Here is a 14,719-nt window from a genome sequence, read left to right on the forward strand (position 1 = left end):
ATTCTTAATGATAAATCATAGATGATTTATAATACATTTCACATAGGTACGTGTAGATCTTAAAAATGTATAGCGTTGCAAAATAATAATTCATTGTACTTATACATATCTATATATGTATAGTGTATACCTAAACTATATATCATACGTATATGGTATATATTATTGCACCTTCCGGCTTTCATCATACTATTTGTTAGGTATAATCAACACGGCGTATAGTAATAAAAGACGTAAAATCGGAAATAGATAATAGTACGTAGAACTGTATTCCGATTAATATATAATAGGTACATATACCTATATAAATATATCGATCGATTATCCTAAACAATATTTACCTATATATTATATTATGATTATATATATATTATAGACTATGTAGTACCTACGCAGTGTTCGGAACGTTCATAAAATAAAATCAACGTAATCATATCTAGTTGTTCATTGTTCACGTATTCTACTTTTATAATTAAAAAATGATTAGTTTAATTTAATAACAACAATGCATTAACAATTAACAGCGTAATTTCACGAAATCAAAAAAAAAAAATTTTAAAACCTTTATAGATACCTAAAAACAATATTTAAACGTTGGAAATTGACTAGAAATAATAAATAAGTAAAAAAAAAAAATGAATATCGTGGACCCAATGAACGCGTTCTTTCCGAACACTACAGTATACCATTCATATCCACTTATATAATATAAAATGTATAAGTAGCGTGTGCATATAAGCATATTATATTATTGTATATGATATATTATTATAATAATGCGTTGGCTGTACCGCTTGTTCCAATGTCAGTATCGGATAACGATGTGCACGTGCCCTTCTTGTGTGTGTATAGCTCATACATGGTGGATGGTTTGCGCAGCTTGCAACACCAGGTGACGGACATGAGCGCCAACCTGACGACTCGGCTGGACGAGCTGCAGTCGCGTGGCGTGTCACCAAGTCCGGCCGCCGCCTACTACGGCACCGAGCACCGCGGCCACGTGGAAACCAGCGTCGCGCTGTCCGAGATCCGGTCGCAGCTGCACGAGCTCACCAGGTCGCTGGAGTCGTGCCAATCGGAGGTGACCGAGGTGAAGCGCGACATGGTGGCCATCAAGAACGAACTGGACACGGTGCAACAGGTCAAGGAGGAGATCGAGGAGCTCAGGGAGTACGTGGACCGTCTGGAGCTGCAGTCTCACCGCAGGAAGCTCAGGCTGCTCGAACAGGTCCCTAACCCCAAACCCATCACCCCGCAACAAGCCCCCGGGCGCGCGCTACGAAAATTGCATGACAGTTCGTCACGTGCCCGCCAAATCCCACAGAACGCGTTTGGTGTTTGTGTGTGCAATATCCTCTTTTTTTTTATTTTGTTATAGTCGTCCTTTGTGAGTAAATGCTCTAACTCTGTGTTAGCAGTCGCCAGTAGTATTATAATTATGTGCAGTTAAAAATTAGTTAGTATGCGTATAGTAGTTATGTATCTTTGAATAGTGACTCAGTTAGTGCAGTCAAGTATAGCCATAAATTAAACAATAAATAGGCAGGTACGAACATATGAGTACTTGTGTATAAAATATATTGTTCAATATATCTATGTCCCATAGAGTATTTGAAATTACTATTTAGGTGCTTACCTATATGTATTATGTATCAATATATTAAATATATTGAATATGTATAAGGAATAAGCATTTTTTTCAAGCTAAGTGTTAGAAAGTTTTGTATCATGATTCGAAGACAAAATTGGAAATATTATATCAACCCATCTCTATGAATATCATCCAGAAAATTGGTTTATGAGCATGATTTTTGTAAATTGTGCCAATTATTAGTGTTTAATTATTTAGAAACAAGCGAAGTATTGAAATAATAATAATGATTAATACAACGGGTAGGTACCTATAATAATTCTGTTGCCGAAAACAATCAAGAAAAGATATCTAAATAATCCTGTATAATGGGTAATGAGTGCGTACAACCTATGGGAGTGGGAAGGGTCTTTTTAATAATTGAAGGTACCTATATAATATAATATGCGCACCGTGTACACATGCAGCATTATATTATAATATATATCCTATTCCTGTACAAGCTGAATGCGAGATTAGAGACAAACAAAAACAAAAATCGCGTTAGGTTTCGTAATCCCTCGGAAACAATCTCGTAGTGCGTGACCAACTCACTAATATAATATTTAGTATACAGGGTGATTCACCAAGAATGCTCATCCTCATTGTTTCCTTAAGTAATTAATTTATTCAAATTCTGATTTCTGGAATTGTTAACTGTTAAATATATTTTAGCACCATATTTGCAAATACTTGGCAAACCTTTTTTACTGAAGATTATTAATCAGATGTTTTTATTTGAAAATATTAAATGTTGATGTATCTAAATCAAAATTCGAACTGGTAGGTTCTGAGTTATTATTATACATATTATATTAAGGTTAGGTTAATTTAGATTAAACAGATAATAACCCTTAAAAATGGTTTTCTAAAATATAGAATGTAGGTATATGTAATATTTAATTCAGTGCTTATTATACTCACAACATTTTTACAAATCATAAGATATTAATAAATAAATTTAAATTACTATAATTTTTCATTTTATCATAGCCTCAAGTATTTCCAAATCTAATTATCATGAACCTACTATACTTAGTACCTACACATAGTTAAATAACAAAAAAACTTTGAATTTCATTTCAATTTAGATTTAAATACATTTTTAAATGAGCATGCATCTGCTGCAAAAGCTTACTATGATGACCATAATATCATTATCATATAACAGTATACCTATAGAATGTTAGGTATATCCAAACTTGGAGGTTTCTGTATTGCATGTCTTAACTGAATGAGCGTACAGTAGCTACAGTATAGAATATAGGTAGATAAGCTACACATTTAAATTGGTTTCATCGAAGAAATTAAACGATTGTTGTACGTTTGATATCTATAATATTTTCTACGTCAAATATTAGGTATTTATTGTTTTTCGGCCTCAGTAAATTCTGTACCTATTTGCCTAATCACCTCTTATTTTTACAATTATTTTATCAATCAAATTTCATATTGAGTATAATTGCGGTATACTTGTGTAAGAGTAGGTACCTAAAGCATTTTGATATCACTTTTTCAACAGTTGTATAATACTATTATAATATGACATTATGCAAAAGAAAAAACATAATATTTTACCTTATACATGACTAAACGAAGATCACAAACTCTTTATTTCATTTTACATAATTGTGCTAAATCACGAACCACTATACAAACAGAGAGAGAAATTATTATGACGAAATATTTTGTTCGTTTCCCATACCATTAATAAACTCGTTGTATCATAACACAATTATTGTTTACCTTGTGCTCCGAGGGTTCCTTGAAATTTTCGGAACAGGAGCGAACCTAAAAGAGAGTTTAGTAGAAGTTTTTTAATTAATTTTCGTCACTATTTTCAGGGCCAGTAGATGGAATTTTGCATGATGATTAATAATAATGTGTTTAACTATCACTTTTCCGTGTGTTTACTTACACCTATTAAACTTATTCAAAATAAAACACAAAAATTAATAATTGCGATTGAGGCAAAACGCACAACTTTTTTCTGCTTATTAAATAAATTTTGTAGGTATACCTTATACCTAGCTCTATACCATGTGTGACTGTTATCATTATTATTATTTATTATACACGTGAACAATCCCTTAGACGCGATTTATATGTATTTTAGACAAAGATATTTAGGGAATGTGCTTGACGTGAATATGTTAACTATATTGCTTAATATCAGTAGGTTTCTATACAGCTTCAAACACTTAGTCTTGTAAAATTTAATATTGTAATATAGCAAAAATCTATGACATATAAAAGTTACCTATACTATAGTAGTAAAATTATACACTTGTCCATAGTCATTACATATATTATAATGCTTCAAAATTATTTCTTATTGTAGTAAATATTATTGCAATCATGATAATTCAGAAAACAATAATAGTTATCATGCAAATTTAAAGTAGGCATTGAAATCGGAGTTACGACAGTGCAAATAATACATATACCCTTACGTATTTTTAATTAATTGAATATATGTTTCAAACACTTAAAATTGCTCACAAATTTAGTTAAACAAAATATAGTTTTTAAATTTAAGTTATATATTATTATGCATGTGTACTGTGTACATTTTTTAATTATTTTATACATATTTCATTTTTACTAATGAATTATATTTTTAAACGCATTTCTTTTTCTTTTTTTTTTATATTAAGAAAAAAGCCTCGATAGCGTGACCATTGGCTTGTTAGCATTTCGTTTATAAGTACGTAATTTTAAAAAAGTGTGTTCATAATGTTTATATAATATTGTTTGGGTACCCAGTTATTATATTTCATGTATTATTTTATATTGATTGAATTATCTTATTAGCGAAACCTTTTTAAAATAGTATAACTTAATGATTCTGGTTTGGGAATTTATTTTGTATGACATTTAACTAAGTATTTACTTAATTGTCTTTTTGTCTTAAATATATTCAATAATGTTTTATGCACTGTTTTATTTTAAAGCATGAAAAATGTATTTAAAATATATTGTGGTTTTTTAGAAAAAATAATTCTAGTTTAATCTTTATATTTCATTATTTGAATTTCGTAGTGAAATAATTTTGCTGATTTATGGTTTTGTTTAATTTTTAGGGACTTACGTTCTTTTTGTCCTATACAATCTTGGCATCGATGCTGGGCATGCTTCAGTTCGGTTACAATACTGGAGTGATAAATGCACCCGAAGGGGTAAAAAAGCATAAATATTTAATTATTCAACAATGGATAATTCTAATTTACCTTTTTATACTTTTAGAATATAGAGAAGTTCATCAAAGATGTGTTTGAAGATCGATATAAAGAAAATATGGACCACGGACAAGCTGAGTTACTCTACTCGTTTGCAGTGTCCATTTTCGCCATCGGTGGCATGTTAGGTGGCTTCAGCGGCGGCATCATCGCCAACCGTTTCGGCAGGTCAGTCTATACATTATTGTATTTAATTATTATACATTTTGAAAAAAAAGTATTAACATTTTACAACTATTTTCAAATGAAGCGTTTAATACCCAAACAACTTTGAGCATAAGTAGTTCCCAATAAAATAACAATTCCAGTTACATCCACACTGATCTTAATTTAAATACTTGTTGATTTTTATTTACATTTTAATAACCAATAATTGTTTTGTATATAAATTACATTTTATAATGATTTTACAATTTTAGTTTAATACCTCTAATAATATTATATAAATCAGGGTTGGACCACCTTGTAAAATCGGCCCAGGAAATATTTTTTTACCGACCCCTACGCCTTACTGAACCCTCTAACAGCTTATCACAGGCACCTAGATAGCGCACAACGGCTCCTGACGGCTTATTACCAAGCCCTCTCCGCTCGGGCACTATTTTACAACTTAACAGAAATCTAAATCATATTATATTGTTTTAGACTGGATTTGTTACCTACTTTGTGTCTTACTCGTTTTTATCTCGGCCAAAGTGAGATTTACCATTGTCTGATAGGCTAGTTCAATCCTAATATATAGTACACACTTATACACACAAAACATAAGATTTCTAGTTAATGTGTAGTACTATAATTTTAACTAATTACAAACACATTTTCAAATTAAAAATTTTAACCATCAACAAGATATTTAATAAAATTTAATAGTTTTATGAAAAATTCCACTAAAACCATTTATCGTATATTTTACAATAATTTTACTTAAAATCCCAACATATTGTATAAGCTATAAATCCATTGAAGGTTGGCGGTTTTTAAAAAAAAAATATTGGTGGTTTTTGTATTTTAATAAAATATGAGTTCCGTGATTGTTTCATTATTTTTTCATATCTCTCTCTATATATATATATATATATCTGTTTATAAATTAATGTTTTTAATTGTCTATTATGGAATTACTTTAAAACAATTAGCTATTAAGGCTTAGATGTTTATTTAGTATGGAATAAAATGATGATAGTTTTGAATGTTATATAGAACTAATTATGATCTTAATTTGATAAATAATATTATAATATACTTACTATCCTAACACCCTGTGTTTCAAACACATGCGTACCTATTACGTTCTTGTTATTCAAAATGGAAACAATAAACAAGGTTCAATTATATGCCTTCTATGCTGTCAAGTCTTATTCAAGGACAACAGATTATTAAATGGCCTCTAATTCAACATAACAAAGAAAAATTATTTATGGCTAGCTGTTCATATTATTTTACTTATTTAAAATAGTTCTAGATTCTAATTTTAAAATATGTATAGCAATATTGTTTCCCAATGTATATTTTTATAACATATTGTAGTTATAACAATAATTTGAAACTTGACTTTATTTATTTATCAGGGAAGCATTGTTGGTAATAATTTCATTATTTCGAAATTGAATACATTTTTTTTTGTTAATTGAATATTATGTACATTTAGGTAAATCTTAAATTTATAGAAATTATAAAATAGTTAAGTACCTGTATAATTTATAGTTTTACTTAAACGATTTAAGTTTGTAATTTTATTTTTACTGAGTAAACTTATTATTATAATAATTACTATTATCATTGTTATTAATACCGACTATAGAAAAGGAGGTTTACTGCTGAATAGTTTTGTTGGCATTGGTGGCGCTTGCTTAATGGGTCTCACCAAGTACTTCAATTCCTATGAAGTTCTATTTATTGGCCGATTCATTATAGGAGTCAACTGTGGTATGAACATGATTAAATATTTATTATACACGATGTATTATTATAATGAGGATACAATCATATGTTATTATTTTTATTAAACTTTCCCATATTCAGGTTTGAATACATCACTCGTGCCAATGTATATATCAGAAATAGCGCCGCTCAACCTACGAGGTGGCCTCGGCACTGTCAATCAGTTAGCCGTGACCACTGGACTGCTCATATCCCAGATATTGGGTATAGAACAAATTTTGGGTACAGAAGAAGGCTGGCCTTTATTATTAGGTGGGGTTTCCATTACAAAATATACACTTATCTCGATTATAATTTTAACATTTTAACTTTAACATTATTCGCCTTTTATTTCATTTCCAGGATTAGCTATATGCCCTGCCATATTACAATTAATTTTACTACCTGTATGTCCTGAATCGCCGAGGTATCTGTTGATAACCAAACAATGGGAAGAAGAAGCAAGAAAAGGTAAGTTAATAGTTGTAAACAAGTTCAATACTACTAAAAAGTTTAATACTAAAGCTGACTGTACAACTAGAAAACTATCATATATATAAATTTAATATTTTCCATCTCACCCAATCAAAATGTGTACTACTAAATTGTTATCTATGAATTGATTTTGTGGCATTTGTAATAGAAAATTATTTATATAAGATAAATAAACTAAACTTATACAAGTGGATGTGGGGAAGTCCCAGGTCAGTGTCTTATTCATGGGGGGAGAGAGTATATAGAGCTTTTAGATTCTGAGAGTGATGAATGCATTGTTATAACGGTGTTTTTAAATTGTATTTTGCGTCTGTATAATTTTACTATTTTATACGATTTTCAATGTCGAGGATGGCTTTTGATAGAAAATTGATTCTAGATTGTACTTTTTAAAATTGAAAATCCTGAGAACTATTCAGAAACAAAAATTAATTAAAGAAAAATGGGCATTTTTTCGTAAAACCGATTGTTTATTTTATCATTTTCAAAATATTTTAACTCATTTTAAAGGTATTTAAAGACGTATGAAAAATATTTTTTAGTTTTTTTCTATAAATATCCATAAAAATTTGTTCGTTCGCAAACAGCTCTGCGCAAACACATTTTCAAAAAAAAAAATCCTGGCTACGCCACTGATCTACAGTCTACACACTTAAAAACTGAACAGTTCATGCAGAAGCATGATAATAATTTGACTATTATTTACATATTAGTCGTTACTTGTTGGTCAAATCCACTTATTTTGATAACATTAAGCTTTAACTTTACTATTAGCTACTATTATAGTTTAAAATAGTATAGATGAGCGTTTGATTTGTAGATACGATTGGGTCATCAAAATGGGGTATGGAAGGTCATAGCCTCCCATATTAATGTGATAATAAAAACTTATATCCCAATTCTCAGTTCAAAAGATATTTTATAATTACTCCACTGATTTATACCTACCCTAAAGTTGGTATAAAATAACAAATTCGTGTACCTAATAATGTAGTACCTATATATATTAGTAACCTATTATCTATTACTATATTTATTTAATAAACTAACTAAATGTACCAATACGATACTATACCTAATTTGTATACCTACCTAATTTGATTTATAATATTATTTTTTTAATTGGGCATTCATTATATAGATCGAAAATTAAACTAAATTTTATACCTTAACTTCTAAATCAAATAATATTTCTGATTATATATAGTGCTTAACCGTAAAACCAAATAATCAGTTTTTTTAAAATTAGCATTGCCTTTCTAAAATTGTTCCTCTCGTTATTACGAAAATCATTTACAATATCCTATCTTTCTTTTAGCTCTGAGGAGGTTACGTGCAACCAATCAGATTGAAGAAGACATTGAAGAAATGCGTGCTGAAGAACGTGCTCAACAGTCTGAAGCTACGATATCCATGATGGAATTAGTATGCTCACCCACCCTAAGACAACCACTTATCATTAGTGTAGTCATGCAGTTGTCGCAACAGTTGTCTGGCATAAATGCCGTGAGTATTATTATGTTATAAAACATATTATAGAATATTATTGTCACCTACATAGGATAGATTTTAATTTTTCATATGATTTTGTCCAGGTGTTTTACTATTCAACTAGTCTGTTCATAACTGCTGGTTTGGCCGAGAACGTAGCTAAATTCGTAACAATAGGGATTGGTGTAATTATGGTGAATATGACGCTGGTGACCATGCCATTGATGGATAAAACTGGTCGAAGGACATTACATCTTTACGGTCTGGGTGGAATGTTTATATTCTCAATATTCATTACGATATCGTTGTTAATCACGGTAAGTTGTTAAGACCTTATCAAATAACATCAAATTTAACGAGGAATGTAGTCTGTGAGATTCGGAATAAAGAAGCTGATAATATATAAATGTATATATCCGATATATATAAATTGTATAAAACACGAAGCAATAATTGAGAATATTGGAAATTATTAATGTAATAGAAATTTCGTCCATTTTGCAACGCAATATGACTAATTAATCAACATTTAGTTCTAAAGCGTCAAGTTGTAGATACACCTTAACAATGTTTAGACTATAAAATAAGTTACGATTATAATTATAAAACATTTTCAGGCTCTTAGAATTCTGATAAAACGTTATAAAATTTTCATTATCAAAATTTAATTCAATTTAGACTAGTTGTGATAATTGTTAAGAAAATAAATGTACCTATATACAAATCAATGTACATACAATTGATTTATGGTCGTCGCGTGCATCTAAAGAATATAAATTATTATTTATTCATACATTTTTGTTCAAAATAATTTATTCATATACAATTTAATCAATTTCCAATAATTTTAACATGAGTTACCAATCAATACATCATGATATATTCCTAAAGGCTAGAAACACTATATATAGGTTTGTCGACAAATATAAGTAAAATAATCAATATGGTATAGGCATACTCAATAGCCAATACTTAATTTTATTTAGATTAAGGCATGCATAATTATTTATTTTGTTGCTGCTTATTATGTGACTTATTTTATTTTACTTTTAGATTCTTAGCAGAGCGATGAATGTATTGATTTTACAATGATGTGTGGTTTTTTTTTATTGTGTCTGGGTCACCTTTTATGGTGGTAAAAATGCTTCGATTTTCTATTTTAACATATTAATTGATAGAAAAATGAATCTAGTTGGTACTTTGGGGGGTCAAAACAAGTTTTCGAAAAAATCATTTTTTTTTTTGTGTAATTTTAAAAAAAAACTTTATACACATGAAATGTTCAGCAAATGTTTGTATTAGCATTTTCTATACACCAAAAAATATTTTGACTATTTTTGAACTACCTATTTATAGGCATAAGAAAATGTCGATTTGTATTGGTTTATTTAAAATTATTGTCGATAAAAATGTGATACAATGCTCTTCATTAGTTGTTGTTAGTGGAAATTTAAAAAAAAAAGTTTAACTTAAATCCATAATAATTTTTTACGAGAGTCTAAATTTAGAATTTTGACAAAATCATAAAAATTTGAAATTATTTAGAGTTTGAAATTCAGAAAAAAATATATCTTTATATCTAACTCTTTCTACATTAAATTCAAAAAATAAAGTACAAGAAAGTCAATTTTTTTTGATGTTGGATGTTAAATTAACGATTTTCTTATTTTGTTGTAATTCAAAAACGAATGACTGAACATACATACTTGACATTTTTATCAAATTTTCAAAATATTATGAAATTAAACTACTGTTTTGAGGCTTCGAGTTATTTATAGACAAAGATATATTATGACATTTTCAATAAATGAACGTGCCGAAAAATTTCACATTTCCATTTTGATTAATTTTTTTTCTATAAGCATTGTAGATACGTTTTTTTCATTGAGTCAAAATGCTTTAAAATTCGATCCAATGTTTCTGATGGGCTGTTGAAAAGTGTTAAAGATACATAATCACAATTTTTTTATAAACATTTACAGTTAAAATTTTTACAAAATTTCAAAAATGTATTTATTTATTTTTATTTATGTTCATTTTTTTAAGCTAAAGATTAAACATCTTAAACAAGAATACTCATAAATATTCATGCTCTGACTAAAAATCTATCAAATATATAAACACAGCTATTTTTTGCAGGCATTTTAAGTTTAAATTTGGACGAAATTACAAAGGTATTAAAACCAAAAATAACGTTTTAGTTATTTTGTAGTAATTAAAAAATATTATTCGTGGGTACTTGAAACTTTTAGAGTATATTTTTAAATTTTATACACACAATGACATTTTTAAATGCAACTTTTTCGGTAGATCTAATGCAGTAATGTCCGATAGCAAAATAAATTACTTTAATCACAATTATATCATAAAATATACTTAGTAATATTATAGGCTGACTTCGCTTAGAATCGTTGTACGTCCCTGTACAACAATTGTATGTCATTGAATTCAATTTTAAATGTCCATTACAATGACTCAAGACTCTCTAGACACCTAATGTACAACAGAGCATTATCCACTTACCCTTTTTTTTAGTGTTTCAAATTATTTTCCCAAACTTAATTAATTACAAATTTGCATATAATCCTAGCTCTAATGTAACTTTTTATGATATTTGTTTAAAATATACATAATATGGTTTATAACTTTATAGAGTATCTAGTTAATGAATAAATATTAAAACACATCAATCATAATAATAGATGTTGCAAAATTCAATAAATATTAGTATACAACATCATTTTAAAATATTAATTTAAAACCATATATTATGTTCTAAAAATTAGGAACATTAGTACTTAGTGCAACAGTAGTACACTAGTACCTAAATAAAACGAAATATTTCAAAAAATACATAAAGAATAAAATAGAGGCAACATAAATTATTTCATGCACTCTCTACATATTATTTTACCGATATAGGTAACAGGTAACTGACTATCAATCCTATATCACAAATTATTTATGTTGAACAAGGTACCTATTACATTTATGATTTGTTCTTTGTAAGTTTTTCACAACTAATTGTACTTATAAGTAAAAGTATTTGTGGTTGATATTTTAGTTACAATTGTATGGGTCCAAAACTATTTTTTCTAATGTAATTATTTTAATTTAGCAGATTAGCTAGGTAACATATTTATACATTAGTTTTAAATATTATTTCTAAGTTTGCAGTTATTTTATGTTTGCAATTAAGCTTTTTATCATTATTGTTTTTTCTACAATTACATCGTTCCAGCCAAGGTTCTTGAAGTCATTTTTTTAACGTTTTGTTAATTTTTATTATTTAAAAGTATTTATCGTTTTTGATTTATTATGACTGAGAATATTGGCTTGGGACGTTGAACCAGCTACTAGCGTCCCTTAGGAGTTTTTCGGTTTTGTGCAGGAAATGATCGACTGGATGTCGTACTTAGCTGTCGTTTCCATACTTGGTTTTGTCGTATTCTTTGCTGTTGGTCCTGGCTCCATACCTTGGATGATCACTGCGGAGCTCTTCAGTCAGGGTCCTCGGCCTGCGGCTATGTCCATCGCCGTGCTCATAAATTGGGTGGCCAACTTCGCCGTCGGCATTGGCTTCCAACCTTTAAAGGTTAGCTAATTTATAATATTTTAAACTAACAAAGTTTTAAATTGTCTTAACTGTAATAATAATTGTCGTTAATTTGATATTACAATCAATTCATAATTGTTTTTATTTGTTTTAGACTGCATTGGATAATTATACATTCCTACCGTTCAGCGTATTGCTGGCAATATTCTGGATATTTACTTATAAAAAAGTGCCAGAGACCAAAAACAAAACGTTCGAAGAGATATTAGCTCTATTTCGGCAAAACGGCAGGTGAGATGTTCTTTAGAAATCATAATTATCTATAGTTAGGTATTTGGTATTATAATAATATTCTTGTCAAAACAATTTTAACACATAATTTTTTCCACTGCTAACACAGAGGAAGCGTCTTGGAATCAAGTCGCTTATACGGGTAAGTGCATGAGCCGAAAGATCTTAAAGTTTAAGTTAAAATATTTATGTATTTATTTAATTAATTTTAAATTTAAATTCGTTTTATTTTTTGCTCGTGTTTACGCCCTATAGTATTTACATAAAAATTATGACGATATTGTTTCTTCACTGATAAAATATTTTGTGATACTTATATTAACTTATAAAAATGCACTTTTACTCTATTATATATATTCTTCTAATAAAATATGACAAAAAAGGTATTGAAGCTTTGCATACACTAACGTGACTATTCTTTAGTTCATTAATGCATGTGTTATTATTTTTCATTATTATTAGATATATTTATTTTGAGTTGTTCGTTATTATTATTTTTTTAAATATATTTTCAGTTTGGTAGAGATCGAGGCTAGTAAAACCACGTCTACGATCACCTTAGTGAAACCAGAGGACACACCGTTAGACACGGATAAATACGCTTCTTATACTCCCAACATACAATAACATATTAAATATTATGTTTAATAATTATTATTTTTATTATTGTTTAGTATTATTTATTTATTTAAGACGCTAGACTTCATCAAAAGTTATTTTATGTATTTTTTTCTTTTGTACATCATTATATTATTTTTTTACTTTATTCAACATTGATTTATTTTATATTGATATACCTACCACTAATATTTTATACCAAACAGCAGAATTACTACGTACTTAAATGGAAACAAAAACAAATATCGAGTATTAAACATTGTTCACAGGAGTATGTTAAACTATTCAAACGCGTTAGACGAGCATTTACCGCCCTCCGAAAGGGCATCATTAATGGTGGCTGAGGAGAAACCTTTGCCAGACTCATGTAAGCTCAATCGGTTCTTTTTTTTTTATATATTTATCTACATACACTTTTCTTACATTTTAATTTTTGGTGAGAATTTATATAAAACCATATTAGTAGTGCTATTATAAGTGATAACGCGTATTTTATTTATACACCTACAAAATAACTTCTCGTTTTTCATTAGCTTAGTCATAACCCAAAATCCTGCGAAACATAGAATATTTGCTTAATATATATATAAATATCTCGTTGATTTCTTGTCTATGCTTTTTATACATTTTTTTGGGTAATGTTGCATGTTTCTTATTATTTATGTAAGTACATACAAGGTATCAATATTTCATAATTACATACAAGTAATATTTTAACTAAATGTCTTCATTAAAGTATAGGTATACCTATTATTTTAATGACAATTAAAAAATACTAACTGTTTGTTCCAAAAAATAAATATTAAAAAATTCCCGTTATAATATATTATGTATATTATGTATTATATACCAACCTACATTAGTTTTGCAATTTTTATAAATGAACAAACTTTCATTTTAAGTACTAGGTAGTAAGTACCAGATACCTAGATACTTACAATTTATATTATTATTACCATAACTCAAAATCTTTAAAGTATTTAATGTAAGTAGATAGGTATTTTATTTAATTAAAATCATCGTTTATTTTTAAACTATACATTTTCCCTTCGTGCTTATTGATTCTAAAGTTTATGTTTATTATAATATGAATATTATAGAGTATAAGCAGACGTCCACTATTCGTGGTTAGGTATCCTATTAGCATATAGTGCTGCTGTATGACTCATTTTTTTTTAATTAACCGTCAAAGAGTTTTTCTCTAAAAATAGTCTAATGAGCCAAAAATTGGATACCTTATTAAGTATGGGAAAATGTGATGGAGATGTAGGAAACGTACTGACGGTACTGTACATTATTTAGTACTTATGTTGTAATTACTAATGTAATTTTATCTTATGAGTCATGATATGTCACAGAAAACCCTGGTGAGAAAACTCTAAAGGTTTTATGTAACCTAAAATATCAACATAAAAAAGTGCGATTTCAAAAAATGATTAATCTCGAGGGAAGGTCTTGCCACCAAGCTCCGGGAGGGGC

General features: G+C 28.4%; 1 protein-coding gene across 7 annotated transcripts in view; it reads left to right on the top strand.

Annotated features, from left to right (window-relative positions):
* Positions 1-14,719, top strand: part of LOC111043114 (glucose transporter type 1) — a 41,526-nt gene that overhangs the window by 22,533 nt on the left and 4,274 nt on the right. For 2 of the 7 annotated variants that reach the window (XM_022327950.1, XM_022327944.1), the window contains exons 3-14: positions 853-1,228; positions 4,714-4,809; positions 4,877-5,037; positions 6,671-6,795; positions 6,892-7,062; positions 7,153-7,260; positions 8,603-8,790; positions 8,880-9,092; positions 12,146-12,370; positions 12,486-12,622; positions 12,732-12,764; positions 13,510-13,607. In XM_022327950.1, the coding sequence (XP_022183642.1) occupies positions 860-1,228; positions 4,714-4,809; positions 4,877-5,037; positions 6,671-6,795; positions 6,892-7,062; positions 7,153-7,260; positions 8,603-8,790; positions 8,880-9,092; positions 12,146-12,370; positions 12,486-12,622; positions 12,732-12,764; positions 13,510-13,607 (1,924 nt within the window). In that variant the 5' untranslated portion in view covers positions 853-859. Of the gene's footprint in view, positions 1-852; positions 1,229-4,713; positions 4,810-4,876; positions 5,038-6,670; positions 6,796-6,891; positions 7,063-7,152; positions 7,261-8,602; positions 8,791-8,879; positions 9,093-12,145; positions 12,371-12,485; positions 12,623-12,731; positions 12,765-13,137; positions 13,342-13,509; positions 13,608-14,719 lie in introns of those variants that run through there. The other 5 variants (XM_022327945.1, XM_022327946.1, XM_022327948.1 and 2 more) reach the window with 5 other exon arrangements.

The sequence above is a fragment of the Myzus persicae genome, unplaced genomic scaffold, assembly GCF_001856785.1.
Source record: "Myzus persicae strain clone G006 unplaced genomic scaffold, MPER_G0061.0, whole genome shotgun sequence".
Taxonomy (NCBI): Eukaryota; Metazoa; Arthropoda; class Insecta; order Hemiptera; family Aphididae; genus Myzus; species Myzus persicae.